Raw genomic sequence first — 19,926 nt, 5'->3', positions numbered from 1 at the left:
CTGGCGGCTGGGATCATTGGAATAAACTGATAGATATTGGATCACAAAGTTAAAATTAACGAACAGCTGGCAGTGGAAGCGTTCGGGTTTGCCTTCATGGTCGGAAGATATCAAGGTGGCGCTGAGGGAAACAATAACTTTCCTTCTTGATTCTGGAGCAACGGATCACGTAATTTAAAGGAAAGATCTTTTCAATAATTTTAATTTAAATGTTCGGTTAAAATTTTCAAATTGCTAATCAGGTTGAATTTGTTTCAGCTACAAAGGGCACACTAAAAGTCATCAGCAACACTATTAATGAAGGTGTTTTGGAGGATGTCTTGTTTTGCTTTGAAGCGAAATATAACCTGATGGCGGTAACGAAAATGCAACATACAACGGGACGACGATCACATTCTACTATCGTGGGATCAGAATAGTAAGGATGGTAAATCCTGATGCAAGGTATGACGATTAATCATTTAAACGTCTGGTTATTTCAAGGTTAGAATTAATCTGCCAATTACACAAATAAGTAAAAATGTTAAAGGTAATTATGGTTTATGCGTCTAACATCTAACGCACATATTTGTCTTCTTCTTTTCTTATCGTATGATTGGTGATCGGCTTAGTGTCGGGGTTGTTCAAGCCGTCCGAAGGCTTCTGACGTGGCTAAGCGACTGTTATCTTGGTTGACAACCGCGACTGAGTTCTTGCGTGCTCTCCGAAGCACGGAGACGCCCAGTTACCACGATGCGGTTACCCATCTGTGGTGTGACCGCGCCAGGGCTCGCTTGACCCACGGATCGTTTACTGATCGGTGGGTGCAGCTGGCTGTGGGCGCCTCAAATACGCCAGTAGTAACAAAAGGTTCTAGAATTAAAAAGGAAAATTAACATGAATAATGACTGTAGTTTGTTGGTTTCGCCTGATGATAAATTGTGCAAATCATGCATAAAAGGGAAATAATTATAAATAATATAAATAAATATTAATTATATAAAATTGTGTTTCGCGATCTATTTGTTGTTCATACTGATGTGTATGAGACAGTCAATCCTTCTACAATTGATAGTAAAATTATTACGTTAGTTTGTCATTCAAAATCATTAAAACTAATTTTGATAAAAATCGTACAAAGGTATTCTGGCAGGGTATGTACCAAATGGCTAAAAAGGTATGGTACACAAATTGCGAATATGAAGCCATAAGAAATGTTATTGCACCTAAGGAGGTTGATTTTCTGGAGTCGAGACTAGACTTACCAAATTAATAAAATGGAACAAAGAAGTTTCATGTTAATACTGATAACTGATGGTAACGTGATGTTGAAATCAGTGTCAATAAAGCCTCAAAGTTTTGACAGTCCTAAAAATCTGATGATTCTAAAACTATGGAAACTAAATCCAGTAGTCAAAAGCTGGATGGTTCAGAAATAGTTGAATCGGAATTAGTTGTTTCGAAATCAGATAGTATGAAATCTGATGATTCTAAAACCATGGGAACCAAATACAGTAGTAAAAAGCTGGATGGTTCAGAAATAGTTGAATCGGAATTAGTTGTTTCGAAATCAGATAGTATGAAATCTGATGATTCTAAAACCATGGGAACCAAATACAGTAGTAAAAAGCTGGATGGTTCAGAAATAGTTGAATCGGAATTAGTTGTTTCGAAATCAGATAGTATGAAATCTGATGATTCTAAAACCATGGGAACCAAATACAGTAGTAAAAAGCTGGATGGTTCAGAAATAGTTGAATCGGAATTAGTTGTTTCGTATTCAGATAGTATGAAATCTGATGATTCCAAAACTATGGAAACCAAATACAGTAGTCAAAAGCTGGATGGTTCAGAAATAATTAAATCAGATAGTTCAATACTGATGAATTGGTTTCTTCTCGTAAAAATCGCAGGTTAAGTGATTATAGTAACATACTGTAGCACAATGTTAAAAGCCAGAGTCAATAAAAAAAAACAAGTATTCTACTGATAAAAATATTTATCAATCTTGTCAATTCAGAAGTGATAAGCTTAAGGGTTGTCCCCCTGTATCCTTATAGGGAATGAGCTGATGTTTTAATATGTGTATTGAAGCAATTGGTTGCAATGTTCCTAATTCATTAAATTAAATTGAATATCGAGATGATAGAACTCGGTAGGTAAATGCAATTGAGGATCAATTACATTAACTTCTAACTCATGAAACATGGACATTAGGTTCTAAAACTAATGACAAGAATATAGTCGTTTGTGATGAATTTTTAATATTCATAACGAGTTTGGTAATCCAACAAAATACAAGGCTCTTCTTGTGGCCGGAGGCTTTAGTCAGGAACATTTAAGTTTACAATAAAACTGTTTCTCCTGGTGTTTTTATATCTGGTTTCCAGTTTATTGTCTGTTATTCAGATATTAAATTTATAATGTTATAGAGAAATGAATGATCTTAAAGAATAATGATTTGTAAATTCATTTTAATAGATGTATTCATATTTTATATAAAGGTGGTATAAATGAAAATGTATGCATAATTGTATGTTATGACGATGATCATGTAAAGTTTTTTTAAGGATCGTGCAAAGTAGCGTTCTCTAATCTCTGCCTATCCCTATGGGAAAGTGTTAGTGTGTGTACGTATAGTGATAATAATGTCCTGGTGTATTCTAACTGTCATACAATAGTTAATCTCAGATATTATATTTTGAGTATACTTAAAATGATAGATTTTGGGCATTCAAATTGCTAGATAACACCAAAATAGCTTTGGATCAAAGTGCGTACGTAAAACAGGATGAGATAAATATAATTTGTCTATCTGTAATCCTGTTAGTAAACATTTAGAACCTAAACCTTTATGAAGCTTTTAACAAAGGCGTTGAGTAAGATTCGCCTTGTGGCAATCTCACAGGCTGTTTGATGTACATTATATTGTTCTGTACTTGTCTAGACTTTAAGTATAAGTGTTAATATTGAAAGCAATATAAATAACACAAGTAAAGAATTATGGAAATGTGTAAATTGTCCTAAGATATTTGAAAGGCACTATATAAGTAAAATAAACTTATACTATGTGTGATAATTGTAATACTATTTTTAGTATATTCAATATACATAATAAGTGTATTCGAATTGAGGTGGTAATGATGTAAAGGATTGTAAAGGCAACACGGGTTATTTATTGAAATTATTGAATAGCTGAACAATAATCTGGAATATGATACAGAAATTATCTGTAGCAGCTTCTTTAACTCTGTTTAAAACTATAAAAGAGGCAATTGGCTAAAGTTTCTAGCAATAAGTGTCAAGATTAATATAATCAGTTAAATTCAAATTTTTGAGACAATAATTATTGCAGAATTATTATTAAGTGTAGTGAAAAACCCGAATAGTCACATAAGACCGAAACACATATTGTCATCAAGTACCACTTTCTTAGAGAACAAATTGTAAACAATGTATAAAATAAAATTGTTTTAAGCAAATAACAGATATGTTGATAAAGGCGCTAACGAATGTTATGTGTAAACAGTTAAACGATATGCTTGTTGTATGCTTGTATTGAATAATTGTTCTTTTCGTTTTATGTTTATTGTTAAAAATAACTTTTAAGTTATCTTATAAGTGAAGTGGTCTGATTAGGTTTTTCTGGGTTTTTCCTAATCCTCGCAACAAATGTTGGACCATGTGATGTAATTCTCCCAGAAAACACTTGGAAGTTATATATGTTCTGATGATATAGGTAAACCTATTGTAATAATGAGTAAGCTAAGATATTGAAATTTTTCATCGTGCTTTGGAATGATTGAGAATTAATTTTTGAGGGGGCGTGTTGAAATTTATCATTTCAAATACAAAAATTAATTATACAATATCAAGACATTATATTTATATTTGTGTACTGGTCACACTGACCTAAGCAATCATTATAAAAGTAACGTTCTTTTAGAGTTACGCTCTCTGTTCGACACATGCTTTGCTAGGAAACAGATCTATATACTTCCAAGTGTTGTAAAGAACAAATATAGAGAGTTTGGTTAAAATATGAACTTTTGCATTTCATTTTAGCACATCCACAACCTTATTTCTAACATTGGTTACATTAGAAAATTTTGTTTATTAATACTAATTTGGTGTTCCTGTAACTTTCGATTCTGTAAAATAAAATGTGATGGAACTAAAATGATTTTTTTTTTAATTTCATTATAAAAATACGTAGCCGAGTGCCGTGAGATAGCCGAGATGTGAGATTCCAATCCGAGGCAACACACCAATGACTTTTCGAAGTTATGTGTGTATTAGAAATAATTATCACGTGCTCCAACGGTGAAGGAAAACATCGTGAGGAAACCTTGCATACCTAAAATTTGTTTAATACATTTATTGAGGGCATGCAAAGTCCCCAACCCGCACTTGGCAAGCGTGGTGGACTCAAGGCCTAACCCCTCCCCCTCGTTTGGGAGGAGACCCTTGCCCTGCAGTGGGACAGATATGGGTTATTAAAAAAAAAAAAAAAAAAAAAAACAAAAAAAAAAAAAAAAAACAGGGTCGTGTGATTAGAACAAGACGCTGAAGAAAATGTTCTATGTATACAATGAGACAATTACGAATTGTTTACTTCGGTGTATCGAAATAGATTTTTTAATCGCTAACGCATTTGAAAGTTTTATTCTTACTTTTTCTAAAAACAAGTAAAAATAATTACATTAGTATAAATAACCCAGATGCACAAGTCATCGGCTCGCGTGAACACCGTCGCCAATGTGTTTATTTCTGTCCGCGAGGAGCGGGAATCCAAAATAGAAAAGTCCACCGCATCTCTCCGAAGCAGTCACACGCACTTTGAATAACAAAATTTCAAACAAATTTAATCAGTTTCACCTCAAAAACAACAAGTATTTTATTTCAAAGTTGTTTTTTCTGCACACGTGTGTCTACGATGGCGGCTCCACGTGGAATGGCCGCCATTTTCTTTTTGCCTATAGCATTGTTTGTTTTCGCGACAGGATGTGACGTAGATGATGTGGCTGTGTATAGAGTGAAGTTGTCTATGCTGTGGAGTGAGGAACGGTTTCCGAAGGACTACCCTCAGAATCGTCCTAAGGCGCAATGGTCGCAAGTTTTTGGTGAGCAGTCCTTATTTTTTTACTTAACGTAATTTTTTTAATAAGCTAATCCGGAACCTGTCCTTGTTCCCTCAAGATAAATATTTTTTTCTTATCCCTTTTATTGACCTTACCTGACTTAGCAGATCTCTTCTTGGAATAACCGAAATTAAGCCGCGACGTAAGATGTTACATTCTTTCTAAAACTTTTCTTTCGCGCTTTTTAGCTCCAGCCACATTGTAAAACACAAAACTTACGTTCAGCGTACTCCAGAATAAAGGCACTTCTAAGTCTTTCATTTTTCAAAAGATATTTTGTAGCAAATATAAAACAAATATCATACAAGCCTCGAGCCTACTCATAACAAAAACAGTAATAAGCCTATCAGATTAATAGCAACTATCTTACTTAGCGGGATTACGTTCAGCGAAGGAATAGTAATTACTATTGTATCTACGACTTAGCAATAATTGCTCACGTTTATTCTACTTAAGCATAAACGTTATTATTTAATGATATTATTGTGACAGACTCGCTTTTGCCCATGACTTCATCCGGGTATAAGATTAATTATAGGTTAAAAGTCTCCTGTTTGTTAATTTCGATCATAAACTATCTCTGTGTAAATTTTTATCAATATCCATTTAGTCGTTTTTCACACACTTTCATTAATAATCGTCCATATTGCTTAGTATATTAGCAAATTACTACCAATAGTTTAGACAGACCATTGAGCAGTGAGTATGAGCGTGTAATACAACGATTTACAGTTTCTTTTATAGGGAATAGTCCAAGTAAATAAAGACAAATAACAACTACTTTTAAAAACGTTTTCATTTCTAAGAGCATGCGTGTGATGGCAACGTGCAATCCATTAAGCAGTAACATGACACGCACGGGGGATAGACTTTATAGTGCTCGATGTATTGCACAAGGGAGCGAAAGCAATCTTAGTGCGAATATGATAATGACCAAGGTTCGTTATTGTAGTTTTGAATGTTCGACTTTTAAGTTTACCTTTCGAAACCCATTGGTTTATTCTAGAGAAAATATTGATCAATAAATAACAGATAATGAGTTTCGCGTGAGCCATTAGAATAAAATCATAGGTACACGTGCGTGGACATAAAGACGCCATGTAAGCATGTGTTGACTAAATTATGATACTAACACAAGCTTTTACACATGTATCTTACATGCCTATTTTGGTAGAGAATTAAGGAAGGGCTATCTACCACCATTATCGATTATCGACCATGGAGTGTTTTCATGGAAAACTGGTCAGCACCCCTGGCGAATTCTACAAAAAAGAATTTTCCAAATCATTTTAAACGTCATGTGCTCGCTAGTTGACAGTACGGAACGTTAAAAATTGCCCCATAGGTCAACGACAAATCTGTCAACGAAAATACGAAAGTTATTATGTAACGGGTTAAACAAACAACAATAAACATCAAACAATATACACTTTGATGCGGAAACCGCAAAAAAATAATTAAATCCAACTAGAATAACAGAAAAACAAAAAGGGGGAAAACTAAAAATAAGTTTCCCTTTTATCTTGAAACGTTTAAGTGACGTTTTGCGGTTTTGCTCGTCTAAGATAACGCTCTATTTATTTGTCCGTTTCGTTTCACAAAAGACTTGATGTTATCTGAGAATGTTACTTGCCTCTACTTGGTACTTATTGTTTCTTTATTGTTGTGCTTATTGCGGAGTTGTTTAAATCTTTGTTATTTGGCTGAGGTATATTATTAAGTTGTTATTTGGTATTAAATATACTGTGTAGATAACGTAACAAAAAACCCTTTCGAGACGGTAAATTTAAAGTGTAAGCAAAGATAGAATTTTGACGAGTACATGTATTTTGCACAAACAAAAAGATTTTGTTTATAACATTGCATGATATTTGAATTGTAATAGCTAGGAGATTATGTAGTCATGTATGTCACGGTAGAACTGTTCAGGATTAAGTTCAGCATGAGTCAGACAAGACAGTAACAACGTGACAACGTGACGCAAAATCTCTATCTATCAATAACATTTGATCTGCGTGGGAATCGGAACAACAACACCCATATCTACACCTTACGCACTGTCATCTTTGATCCCGTGACCGGAAAACAAAGTGTTATACGATTAAAATAAATTAAATTATCTGAGAAAGGGTATAAATCTTCTGCTACAATATTCGAAAAGCATTTGTGTCCTTTTTTCTACGCCAAAAAAAATCCTTTTGTCTGCTTTCAATCAAAAAAGGCCGATGTTAGGGATGGCGAATCTGTCCCAAAATTGATGTGATGTACGGAAATAAAATTTTGTTCCCGTGTTTGTGTATTAAGCTTTCAATTCGTAGATTGGACGTTAAAAGGGTTTTTGTTTTTTATGGCGACACCTTTTTGTTAGATTCGATAAATGGGAATAAAATTGTTTGATTAAAAACGTTGTTTGACGTTCCATTTCTATTTTAATATCATTGTTTTAGCACGTTTTACAAAAACATTAAAAGGTATTTGAATACCAAATCTGAATAAAAATATTAACGTTTGTCAAGGCACAGGCTTGTAGGTACTCTAGTGCCTTAGTCCCGTGGACGTGGAATTTAAGATAATAATAAGAAAGCCCTGTGTGTATCAAAATTATAACTAAACTGCTGTAGACGTTCAACTGCAAAATATCGCAAAAAATACAACTTCTTAATTTTTTTGTAATTACCTCAGTTATTTTATATCCATATAGAATTAATATAATAATATTATGTCCAAATAGTTGTAAAAATTTCTGCTAAACTCGGTCATTTTTTTTTAAATATACACTTTCACTCCACTATACAATAATTTCAAAGAATATGACACAATTTCTCGTGCCTCATCGTTTGCAAAGGAAATTAAAAACGTCACGGACATTGAAATAACATCTTTTGCAACTTCGCTATTATAAAATGGGTCATTTAAATACTTTGAAAACTAGATATCTATGACACTTGTTGCGCCTTTAAAAGGCAAGACTCGCTTCTATTCATTGCGTTTTTACAACATAATTAAATACGACTCTCAGGACCGTGTTGTTTGATGTTTCTAAAAACCCATTTTTATAGACTGACAGTCTTTTCCAGTACAGGTAATACGTTAATTTTATCCTTTAAAGTGTCCCAATTAATATTATGGATTAATATATTTTTTTTAAGACAAAGCTTTATACTCTGTTTAGTTGTTTATACGAAACAGATTTTCAAGGCAAGCTTTATGCTAGAATTAGTTGTAACTTTTTCAATTCTTTTTTCCTAATATTCAGTTAGAAAAGAAAGGAATACATTACCCCTAGTATCCCAATACATTTTATCTATCTACATTTACGTCTAACAAAATAGTCCCCGGAGTATTTTAGGCCAGCCCTGAGGCAACACAATATTAGACTTGCTCAAAATCAGATAGGCACTAAGACATGTGTTACATACAAATAGTGTTAGGGCCAAGTCCTACTTGACAAATTCTTCGTAAACAATGTTCAGGCAAAAAAGGTTCCACGTACTGTCGCCGTAGGCAAAAGTTTATTAGGTTTTCAGGTAGGCATTCCATTTGTCTTTTTCTGTACATCTCTTTTGTATGTCCGTGAAAAATGTGATTACATTTCAGAGAAAAAGTTTTTTGATGACGATTAATTCTAATACGCAGTAATATTTAATCTACTCCTAGATCCATTTTTAACATCAAAATTGCCGAAATCATAATAGTTCTCCTGTCCTAGACAACTATTTGATGTCGAATTTATAGCCCTTAACTTAATAAGTCAAAGTAGGATGCGTATCAAACCATGTCGTTATTTAAAAACAATATTAAATAATAAAGTCACTCTCAATTATTCAAAAAATAAATACAATTTTACAAACAAGAAACATCTCAATGAGCAATCAACACTTGTATTCACTTTCGCATAAAATATTCGCGTAAAGCGGAACTGCAGGACAAAATCTATACTAATATTATAAAGCTGAAGAGTTTGTTTGTTTGTTTGATTGTTTGTTTGTTTGTTTGTTTGTTTGAACGCGCTAATCTCAGGAACTACTGGTCCGATTTGAAAAATTCTTTCAGTGTTAGATAGTCCATTTATCGAGGAAGGTTATAGGCTATATATCATCACGCTACAACCAATAGGAGCAGAGCAGCAGTAAAAAATGTTACAAAAACGGGGAAAATTTGATTCATTCTGTCTTATGTGACGCAAGCGAAGTTGCGCGGGTCAGCTAGTAACAAATAAAATTAAAGCGAAACTTGATACAGTGCAATTCATAAAACTTATAACTAACAATATTTCAGTGGAGCGAGTGCAAAGCTTGAAGGAACTTTTGCACTTAAAGATAAGTTAAGCACTCTGGATATTTTGAACGGTACTGTTGGGTTACTGGAGATTATTATAAAGGTGGATGACTTTGAAACTTGCGAGAATCGGACCCCATTTTGTAGAACTGAAAGGTGTATGAAACTGATTACTAAGTTCTGAAGTTTGGAAGGATTTTGTTTTAAATTCGTAGTAATTTTGTAAAATTTATAGTGTCTGTCTGTTACTTACAGGACTAAATGACTCTACAAATTTTAGACAAAAACAAAAGTTTGATGAATTATACTTAATTTAAAAATTAAGGACATCTATATTTTCAAATAACAGGAGAAAGTGCAGGCAAAAAGAAGTTGAGTGTCAAGTCTTAATCTGTGACTCATACATTATTCCACATACTTTGAGCTTAATGAGGCATTTTAAAATCTGATTCTGCTGTGATACGAATTATAAAATGATGACTTTGTCAAACACGAATACTTTTGTTATTGAAATAGTAATTGTTTTTAATATAACATTTTCTATATTTTTAATATAAAAAATCATATTACCTAAGTATGAATACGCTTTCCGTTTTTCAAACTCACTTACGGAGATACGAACTTAACTATAGAGTTATAGAATACAATCTTTCAATGTACTTAAAAAACTACATCACGTTCCTTACAAATTATATTAATATATCAACTACTAAAACCAAAGATAAACTCAAATAACAAACAGTCCTGTAACTAATACAAAATACCTTCTTACAAATATTGTTTTTAAACCACTATTACCCACAAACTCTTATTTCTATTACATAACAAGCGATTTGTTGAACAAATTCATAAAAAAGTAAATAAAACTATCAACAAGTACAGTCAGTAACAAAAATCGCTTAACGACTTCGCATTTTTAAAACCTCTTATCACGAAATTTCAGCATGTATCTGAACAAAATGAGATAGAAATGTCTAATGCTTTTTCCTTGGAATAATAAGCATGCTTCAGAATTCAGAACTGCACGTTTGGCGCAGTGGTTTAAGCGGTCACCTCGCCGGTTATCATAGTACAAGCTCTGCTTAGATTGGAATCAAATGACCGGGTGTGAAAAAAAAATAAAAAAATTTAATAAGATTTCGAAAGATATGGTCAAAAAACCTAATCTCTCCCTCGTTCAAAACCTTTGCTCTGCAGTGGGATAGTAACGGGTTAAAAAATATATGTTTATGACTTTTGGAGCTGACTGTACATATTATTAATATCCAACCTCTTTCAACGTAGATCGTTATAATAAATCGTAAACATTTGGTTACGAAGACATTCACGTGAGACTATTTTTGTCAGTTTCTGATTGAACTCTACTATTTATGTACGGGTCAATGTACTGAGAAGATAATCATGCACGAATTTTGAAAAGGGTTAGGCTGATGTCAAAACTAATTATTATAGAGTTATGTGGGATCCTATGTACTAAACTGTACATAAATAGAAACTCACATTAATTAAATCAATTCAATATGTAGAGGTACATAATAACACATTTTCAAACTTGCTATGTATTTGAAAACCTATTATAATGGATAAATTTAACTGTGTTGTTATGAAATGTTCATTCATAAGTGTGGGATTAATATTAATTAAATAGTACTAACTAATAAGATATATTTGCTTGTGACTATATAAGTATCTGTATAAGTTCTAAAGTACTATAGATAGAGTCTAATCGGCATTTATTTTCCAAAAAAAAAACACGTATCATTTTTATATAAAAACATATTTAGAACTTTGAAATTATTCAGCTGTCATGTGCGAAAAACTGATTTTGGTGTATCTTCTTGCTTATTAAAATATGTTTCAGTGACCTACATTCGTCATAATGAACGAGTGTCGGAGTCACAAATAACATGCCCTAGGGAAATCTCATTAAAATAATTTATATTTTATTTACTTCATCTTAGTGCATTGATGTCGTTGGAATACCATACATAAAGGCAGGAGACCTTAATCATGTTCAAAAGCGCAATTTTCTATAGTCAGTTAAAAAAAATAGTTCTGACGGCATCCGCTAGGGGCGCTGATGACTTTCATACAAGATTAGTTGGCAGTTAACCGGTTGTTGATAGTCGATAGATAGAAAAGCGAGCTACCGGAAAACAACATCGGAATGAAAATATATTAAGAAGTAAATTAATAGAATTACCTACCTTCAATAGATATATAATTATTGTCTATTATACATAAGAATTATAAAAGAACTACCCCGGCAGTGAATTTTCCTTCGTTTGCTTGACGTTTCGGCCAAGTTTTAACTGGTCTGAAAGTTGACGATGTTCATAATACGTCAAGTAATCAGGATAAGTTTTCTACTGTAATAAACTATACCTTTTCCTTTTTCACTATTCTTAGTAATTCTTAATTCTAGTGTAAGCCAAACAAAGTTCAGGTGAACCGCAGAGACTAAATGAAAACGTGTTCTTTCATAATCTCACCGTATAAAATTACTTTTTGTAGGATGAACACATTATTATCATGTTTTTTCTTAGAATTAATAAGACTTTTTGTACGTTAAGAATGTGCTTTGCGTTTGTTTTATTTAAATGTGACTTTTACTGATGATTGTTCTTTTATTTATTTATAACTTCACTCTTGATAAACACGAAAATGTAGACTGAAATGTATGAAATAAATACACTCGAATTTCACCATTATCAATGTAAGTTACATGTTATTGGGGGCACCTATTGCCATATACTGGCCCGATAGCTTTTGTTATCTAAACATTAAACTTATACTAAACCATTTTGAACATTTTTAGTGTAAAATATTTATCGCACAAAAATATTAAAAATCAGAATTCAATTGAACCCCTTCATTAGGCTCGCGGGCCATCAAGCCCAATTTACATACATAAATAATTCACAATTAAAATCTATTGATAATTCTAAAGCACACTCAGACGATGAATATCGCTCAATTATAATAAAAGGAACATAACGGGGCTTAGAAAACTGCTTTATTTGCATATCTCACTTCGCTTGTTCTGAACCAAATGGCCTATAAAATGCTCCGATAAAGGCTAAGGTAAAACCTTGAGCCATTCTGCAAATTCAAATTGTTATTTAATTTTCATAATAGTAAGTTTTAAGTTTGAATAAATTTAAGTATTCAGTTTTGAATATTTGATAGCTTTATTGCGTTAAAGTTTAGAGGTTTTAAAAGTTTACAATGTTTTAAATTATAATATTTTTGCCGAGTTAAAGAATATTGAATAAGAATAATGTTTGTATGTGTACTATACGCAGATAATTTATTGGTGATCGAAATAGACTTTTTTGTCGTTTTTTCTAATAAGTTAGCATTTTATTTACGACATTGACATGTTGATTGCAAAGTCACTGCTGGACACATATCCAAATTTCTAGACTACAAGACACAGAGCTATGATGCATAGAATGTCACCAATCACATTATTACAATCTTCAAACATGGTTTAACTGAAGGACTCTTTAAAATTCGATTTTAAAATTTGATTTTCACACGATTTTTAGCTTAGAACTATTTTATTCCACATCATTAACAACAAAGTGAAAGTTTCAGTTAAAATATGTACAAATAATTGAAGGCTATTACATTTATGAGTCTCAAGTTAGCCATTAGTGTTATGAAAGCCTTTTAGTTCTGATGGAAATTTAAAGTTAGATTACAACATACTGCAATGCGTAAAGTTAGACAACACTAAAGGGACCTCATTAGTAAACCATAAGCTAACTAAAAAGTACATTTTAGTATTCAAGGACAATAAAATGCAGAATACTTTTAACCAACCTCAAAAAATAAATTTCTTTGTTTGATTTGGCTTACCGATTTAGTTCTTTCGTCTCTTGAAAGGGCACATCCTGAACTTCTTACCGGAATTAACCTACTTACTTTAATTCTCTAACAAAACCGTTTTTTTAATGATTTCGATTCTAATACTTTTTTTATAATAAATCTAAAAGTAATTAATAGGAAACGCTTACACACAATATGAACGTAGTAAATAAAAACCAACACAGAACTTTTAAAAATAATATGAAGATAATCAATATTCTATCCGTTTAGAGAATCACCCGCCACATGATAGTGAGACGCTTCGATGGACCGTTTCCTTTAGAGCGTTCACGTTAAATTTAACTTGATATACACACTACACGTGCGAGTACAGGACAGTAAACAGAACAGGTAAATAACAAAGGAATATACACGAATATTGTATGAACCACATACTGTTAGCTCACTGCAGTAGTACAAAGAATTTGAAATGGTTACGTTTCGTATGTTGGGCGAAAACTTGAAAATTGTAAGGAAACATTGCATTTTGTTATGAAGGAAGTTAGGCAAACATTAGGTCTCTTACTTATTTATAGTACATGTAATGAATAAACTGTTGCACATCTTTGAGAAAAAGGAAATAAAAATAACGTACAGGTTTCCTTTTCTACTAAGAAGAAATGTTTGAAGTGAAGGCAACATTAGATCACCGATATTTTCGATAGTTCATTTGACCTTTTATAACCGATAACGACCCTAACAAAGGGATGTGTTTGCACTTTCAGCACAAGAACATCACGAAATCAAAAGATCACTAGGCTACTTATGACCTTTTAATACGGGGTATTTATAATTTGCAACAAATAAAATTAAGTTTTTTGCCCCCAGGTCAATCCCACAACGCGACTTACAAGCTTTACCATGTGGGGGAAGTAGCTAAACCTTCGATCCATGCGTTCTCCCAATTCGGTAAGATCGACGACCTAGTAAAAGAAGGAGATGAGGACCCACAAGTGTATGACCAGTTCTCTGCACCAGCCATTGGTAAAGGCACTGGAGAGACTGAGAATATGGTGTTTGTGGATGGAGCACATAGTAAGGTGAGGAAACCTTTAAATTATAGAATGAAAGGATGTCTAATGCCCGATTTCTGAGTCCTTTTAAGGGTAGTTTATCTATTCCATTGCGTATTTTTTATATGAGTTTTAACGCTATTTAATAGATAAACTACCGTTAAATGTACCTCAGAAACCGGGGTAAACTAGCAGGCTATAACGTAACGGAGGACAAGCTTGCGTGTTTTTGTACAGTTAAATTCTGACGGCGCGAAACATTCGTCCGTTGAATAAAATGTTTTAAGTTAAGGAGAACTAGACGGATAATTACGTTTTTATTACAGGTTTCTATGGTTTGCCGCATGATCCCGTCTCCGGACTGGTTCATTGGCGTAGATGGTGTTAATCTCTGCGTTGATTCTTCTTGGTTGGACCAGATTACATTAGACGTAAGAGCTCAATAATTCAACAAAAAAATTACTACTTACTATTAAATTGTACATGTGCCGAAACGCAATTTATTTTTTGTCGTTGTTTTTTTTTATAATAAAAGAAGAATGAAAGAATTTACTTAGCCCTGGACATTTAACCCCAATCATCAGATTTTTATTGTTTCATAGTTGGAGCCCCTAGACGCAGGTATAGCCAGTGGTCTGACATTCACAGCCCCTCGTTGGGAGACAACACCCCCAGACCCAGTCACTAAGCACAAGCCGAGGCTCCCCAACCACCCCGCTGCTGGCTTCTACTACCCAGAAATAAGGGAACTCCCAGCTATCGCTAAAGTGGAGCTGACCAAGGTTTGTTTAGTGACAAAAAGTAACTGAGTCTAATAAGGCCAGCCGAAATATATGGCCTCATTCCATTATTCCAAACACGAAATATTATAACGCGACTATAAATTGTCCATCGCGAGTTGCATGTATCCGAACGGCGTATCTGTCAACTCTTCCAGCGCCCTGCTAGTCGCCTAGTGTCGGTTTAAGTGAAACATGCTTGAGGTTTGGAATAATGGTATATGGCCATATTTTTCTTTACTTTATGATGCTACAGCGTTGTAGCAAAAGTGTAGAGCCAATCATAGGTGACAAAAGTGTATAAAATATTTTTGTTCTGAAAACTTTTAAAACTCCACCTGATTAGTCTACAAAAACAATTACTATAAACTATGCTAATAGATATTACAACATTTTACCGTGATAATAAATAAGCAATCTGTATCTAGTAAAGCATTTTCTAACCAGAAAATAATTTTCTGGTTAGAAAATGCCTGAAAAAAGTAATTCACACATTTAGGTTCCTCGAACTAGTAATAGGATTTAGATAGAATAAGATAGCTAGCAATAATGCCAGGTTAGGGTTCTAGACGTAATGTAATTTTGAACGGTCTGATCGTCATTTAATTATACTGATCGAATCTTGAGAAAAAGGAAGAAAAACCTGACAATGTACTAATTGAAAGATAGCCAATTACTTTACCTGAAATTCAAGAATGTTAGCAATTTATAGGTAGGGATGTTATATTGATTTTGTATTTATAATTTGGTGTGAGCATAGGAAAATGAAAGCATTCCAGATCATTCACAATGTTGATATAAGACTAGTAGCTTTGTCAGTAATTTATATATTCCGACGACTTTTCAATTATCATGATGTTAATAAGCTTAACCAATCTATGTTACCTCAATAATTATTCAAACCAACGCAGAACGAACTATTCACTTTCGAACCAAACCGTACAAAAAATACCAAGAAAATAAACTTGCTAGATTTAAACAGAAACTCGGCACAGACAAGCCCAATCGCCAGCATAAACCCTAGCTCGGCTTTACAACGCCCCCGAGAAATTACGTTCTATTTTCACTCACCACAACCGCGCCTACAATCTACTGCTATTATAAAGCAAAATTCCGAAGCGTACATAATGCCCTAGGCTTCCCTAGGTGGTATAAAACTTACCCGGTAGGATGTAACAGGATAGAATTATTTGATTAAACACTGAAAGCACTTTGGTATCAACGTTACTCGATAGCCCGTGTGACGCGATCATGTACATACATTAACATAATTGTTGCATTAGAGCGCGTCGTATGAGCCATGATGGACGAGGAAGGTGTTTGTATTATATCTCCGTAGCCGTTTTTATGAGGAAAATTATTGACTTTCACTTAAATGTTTTGTTCATTTGGTTTCAGTAGATGAAAAATGTACTTAACAAACTTACTTTAGAATATTTTATTACTTAAAAGTCTGCTGATTATTGTCATCAAGGCAAAGTTATTAACTTTATCAAACAAGAATATGTAAAATGAAATATTTACTGATAAACATTTAAGGCTGAAACTTTTGCCAAAATATTAACTAAACTTAAAGTTTATATAGATATTTCCTTCAATAATCTATAAAAATTATAAACAACAGCTTTAAAATTTCAGGTAAAAGAATATTCAACGAAAGAACTGAACGACTTAGCCCGTAAAGAACTTATGTCGATGTTGAAACTAAAGAATCAATATAAAGGCTTGCCAAGACAGACTGTAGTGAACAATGATGATGATGATTTTCATGGAGATGATGAACACATAGAAGTTACTACAAGGAGCTCTGAAGATAGACTGAGAGATTTAGAGGAAGATCCCGTTGGAGTCCCGAAATCTAATTCACCTGAGAATAACGTAGTTGTTGTTACCAATCCTCCTGTTACTACGTGAGTATTGTATTGTACAGATACATATAAAACTAATCTAGTTCTTGATTAATATACTGAGATCTTAAGCATCGATATGATGGCTGATTATGATTTGTTGCAATTTAACAAAACTTTTACATTATAGCAGGGTTTACATAACAGTCATACAAACGATAAATAAACAAAAAGCTTCGAAGCATTATCTAAAAGAGTGGAATAATAAAAAATTGAAATAAATATGAAGAATGCTAAAACAATTCCTATACCAATAATAACAAAATCACATTATTCAGTGAAACACAAGATCGCTTTCGGAAGACAAATATTTTTATATAAAACGAGTAACACAGAAACTCACTCCAGTTACATTGAAATTGATACAACTTCATGGCGTTACTTTACCTTTATTACTTTTCCATTAGCATTACCATAATACAGGAGTTGGTAATTTTGCCGTCGAGTGTTTCGACATGTTGACAATGAGAATTTGTTGAGAATTTCATCTTCCTCACGTTTTATTGTTTGTTCCAATGATCATTTTGTATAAAGCGTAGATGGCGGTTTGCGTTATAATGTCATTTAGAAACGTTTCGTATACGTTTTAGCGTTGAAGATATAAATTTATGTCTGCTGAAAGATAAGAATTTCAAATGTGTCGGTTATTATTGAATTTTCTTTTCATATTTTAACTCTTGATTTAAAGTTGAGTCACCTAATATTAGAATCTACAAAGTCATAGGCTTAACAGTGCGTCAAATACCAATTCCTTCTTCCACTTGCAAATTAAAGAGAACCAATTCCGAGAGGACAACGAAAGAATTTACTTCTTAAACTAGTTCAATAATTGTTTTTTTTTATTATAGAACAACAGAAAAAGAATTCGAAGGGGAGCTCAAGAGCATGGATGATGTAGTTCTAGCTGTTGCCCATGGCAGGAAGTTAGGTCTACACAAGCATCTACCGAGACATTTCAGGTCGCGATTGCATCACGCTGTCAATAAGATTCAACGTAAGTATATTTTTAACTTCCTGTATATCAAAACATTTGCAGCAGTGTAACTACAGCCATCGCTAAAGGAATACTTCGCAGATATTCCTTTTAGACTCTTAACTTTTTTTTTATATAATACATATATTATCAGATATGGCAAAGACGCATCAATATTTTATTTTTATTATCAAAAAAATACATAGATGTTCCCTTGAGTGGAAAATGACTATAGAAATTCATCATCAAAATTGTACTACACCATATAAGTATGTCTATTGTATTTGCAACATTCTTTAAATATTCTTTTTCCTTAGCCAACGACTGCTTAGTCTCAGAATGGACAGAATGGTCAGCCTGCTCGAAGACCTGTGGTTTCGGTGACAAGTTCCGTCAAAGAACCATCGTGAGACAGAAGAAGCATGGAGGCAGAGATTGTCCTTCACTCACTGATAGAAAGCACTGCGGCAATATCAACTCTTGCGCACATATCGATTATTTTGAATGGTAGATTAAGGTTTTATAAATAATAAATAATGTTTTTTTTTTTATAATAATGTGAGTTATTTATTTAAACAATTGTATGTGCATACAATCATACCTTTTTCCCATAGGGGTAGGGAGAGACCAATTCCCTTGCCTCATTCATATCCATACGTCAAGTTATACAGGAATACGGTTACGAATCTTGATTCGCGAATTTAGCTCATTTTCGTAATGAATGGTATATTATGAACAAATATTTATTTTTAATATTTTTTTACGTAAAAAATGCCCAAAATTAACCAGCTTATAAACTTCACTGTCAGATAAAAGCTTAGGACGTTTTAAGTAGGTAAGGAAATTGAGGGGTCAGCTATTTAAGGCATTTCTTTTGTCAACAGATATGACCTTCGACATAATACTTTTATTTTAATATCAGATTTCTTTATGTGCGTTATTTAGCTCCGATATAATAAAATATGTTGACCGACCGGACTCTTACAAAAATCCTTGTCGGGCCTTTTTAGAAGGGTCCTGTGTCAACACTATCGTTCTTACATTAAACGGTATCAAATCTTTTTTTCCTAAGCTTCATTGTACCTTAGGATTTCAAGAACAAATTTCAGTCTGTATAGAACAGCTAAGCAAAAAAAAAACTTCGATCAAGGTACTCGAGGTACTTTTCATTTTAATGATAATTATCATATTCAATGATACAATCTTTGAAAGACATCTCGATAAAAGCCAAAATAGGGACCTATTATTATAAGTTTTCAAGCAGAAGCTCGGGTTTTCACGTTACATAGATATCATGAATAGATATTACAGAAGGCATTTCAAAAAGTTTCTGAAAGCTTCACAAAAAATAAAATGCACTATTACCGAGTGAGTAAGTAAGCCAAATTTTCCACAACAATCCCCAAAAGTACTGCATTTTATTGCTAAATAATTAACTTTAATCATACACAGCGCTGCAAAAAGCTTTAGTTCAGTTCAGTCGTAAAGGGGAGAACTTAATAGAGGTGCCTGAGTCAATAAAAACGTCGGGATGGTGAGATTACTATATAAAATATTAAATAGCTTGCTGACCAAGGAATTATTCAGCTACAGAATATACTCCAGGTGACAGCACCGTATTGTTTAATTAAACGCTAAAACTTTTGATAGTAAAAAGGGAAATGTGCTCCCGCTGCTGTAAAAGTTTTTATTTGCACGATATTTTTTATACGATTCTTTGTTCCAGCATATTGTATATTTTCTTGGTCTCTTGGTATTCCTAAAATTTAAAACCTGTCTATAAAACAAAGTCCAAAGCGTTGTTGAAGTTAATTACAATTATTTTCACCCTCATTGTCATATTTCCAGATACCATAGAGCTAATAAAATAAATAATGTTAATATGGTGAGCAAAGGTTTTCAAACGAGAGAAAACCTTAAGTATACCTTACTAGCCTAGTGCCTGTTAGGAGTTTTTATTTCCTATAATAACCGATTTCAGAA

At 33.1% G+C, this 19,926-nt stretch overlaps 1 protein-coding gene across 1 annotated transcript; it reads left to right on the top strand.

Annotated features, from left to right (window-relative positions):
* The first annotated feature begins 4,728 nt into the window (after nt 1-4,728).
* Nucleotides 4,729-18,480, top strand: LOC142975948 (spondin-1-like). Its single transcript, XM_076119112.1, has 7 exons — nt 4,729-5,102; nt 14,100-14,311; nt 14,611-14,715; nt 14,887-15,066; nt 16,702-16,973; nt 17,819-17,964; nt 18,261-18,480. The coding sequence occupies exons 1-7, from the start codon at nt 4,916-4,918 to the stop codon at nt 18,452-18,454; spliced, it is 1,296 nt and encodes a 431-aa protein (XP_075975227.1). The 5' UTR covers nt 4,729-4,915; the 3' UTR covers nt 18,455-18,480.
* The last annotated feature ends 1,446 nt before the right edge of the window (nt 18,481-19,926 follow it).

Source organism: Anticarsia gemmatalis, chromosome 10 (assembly GCF_050436995.1).
Source record: "Anticarsia gemmatalis isolate Benzon Research Colony breed Stoneville strain chromosome 10, ilAntGemm2 primary, whole genome shotgun sequence".
Lineage (NCBI taxonomy): Eukaryota > Metazoa > Arthropoda > Insecta > Lepidoptera > Erebidae > Anticarsia > Anticarsia gemmatalis.
This window is presented reverse-complemented; position numbering and strand designations above follow the sequence as displayed.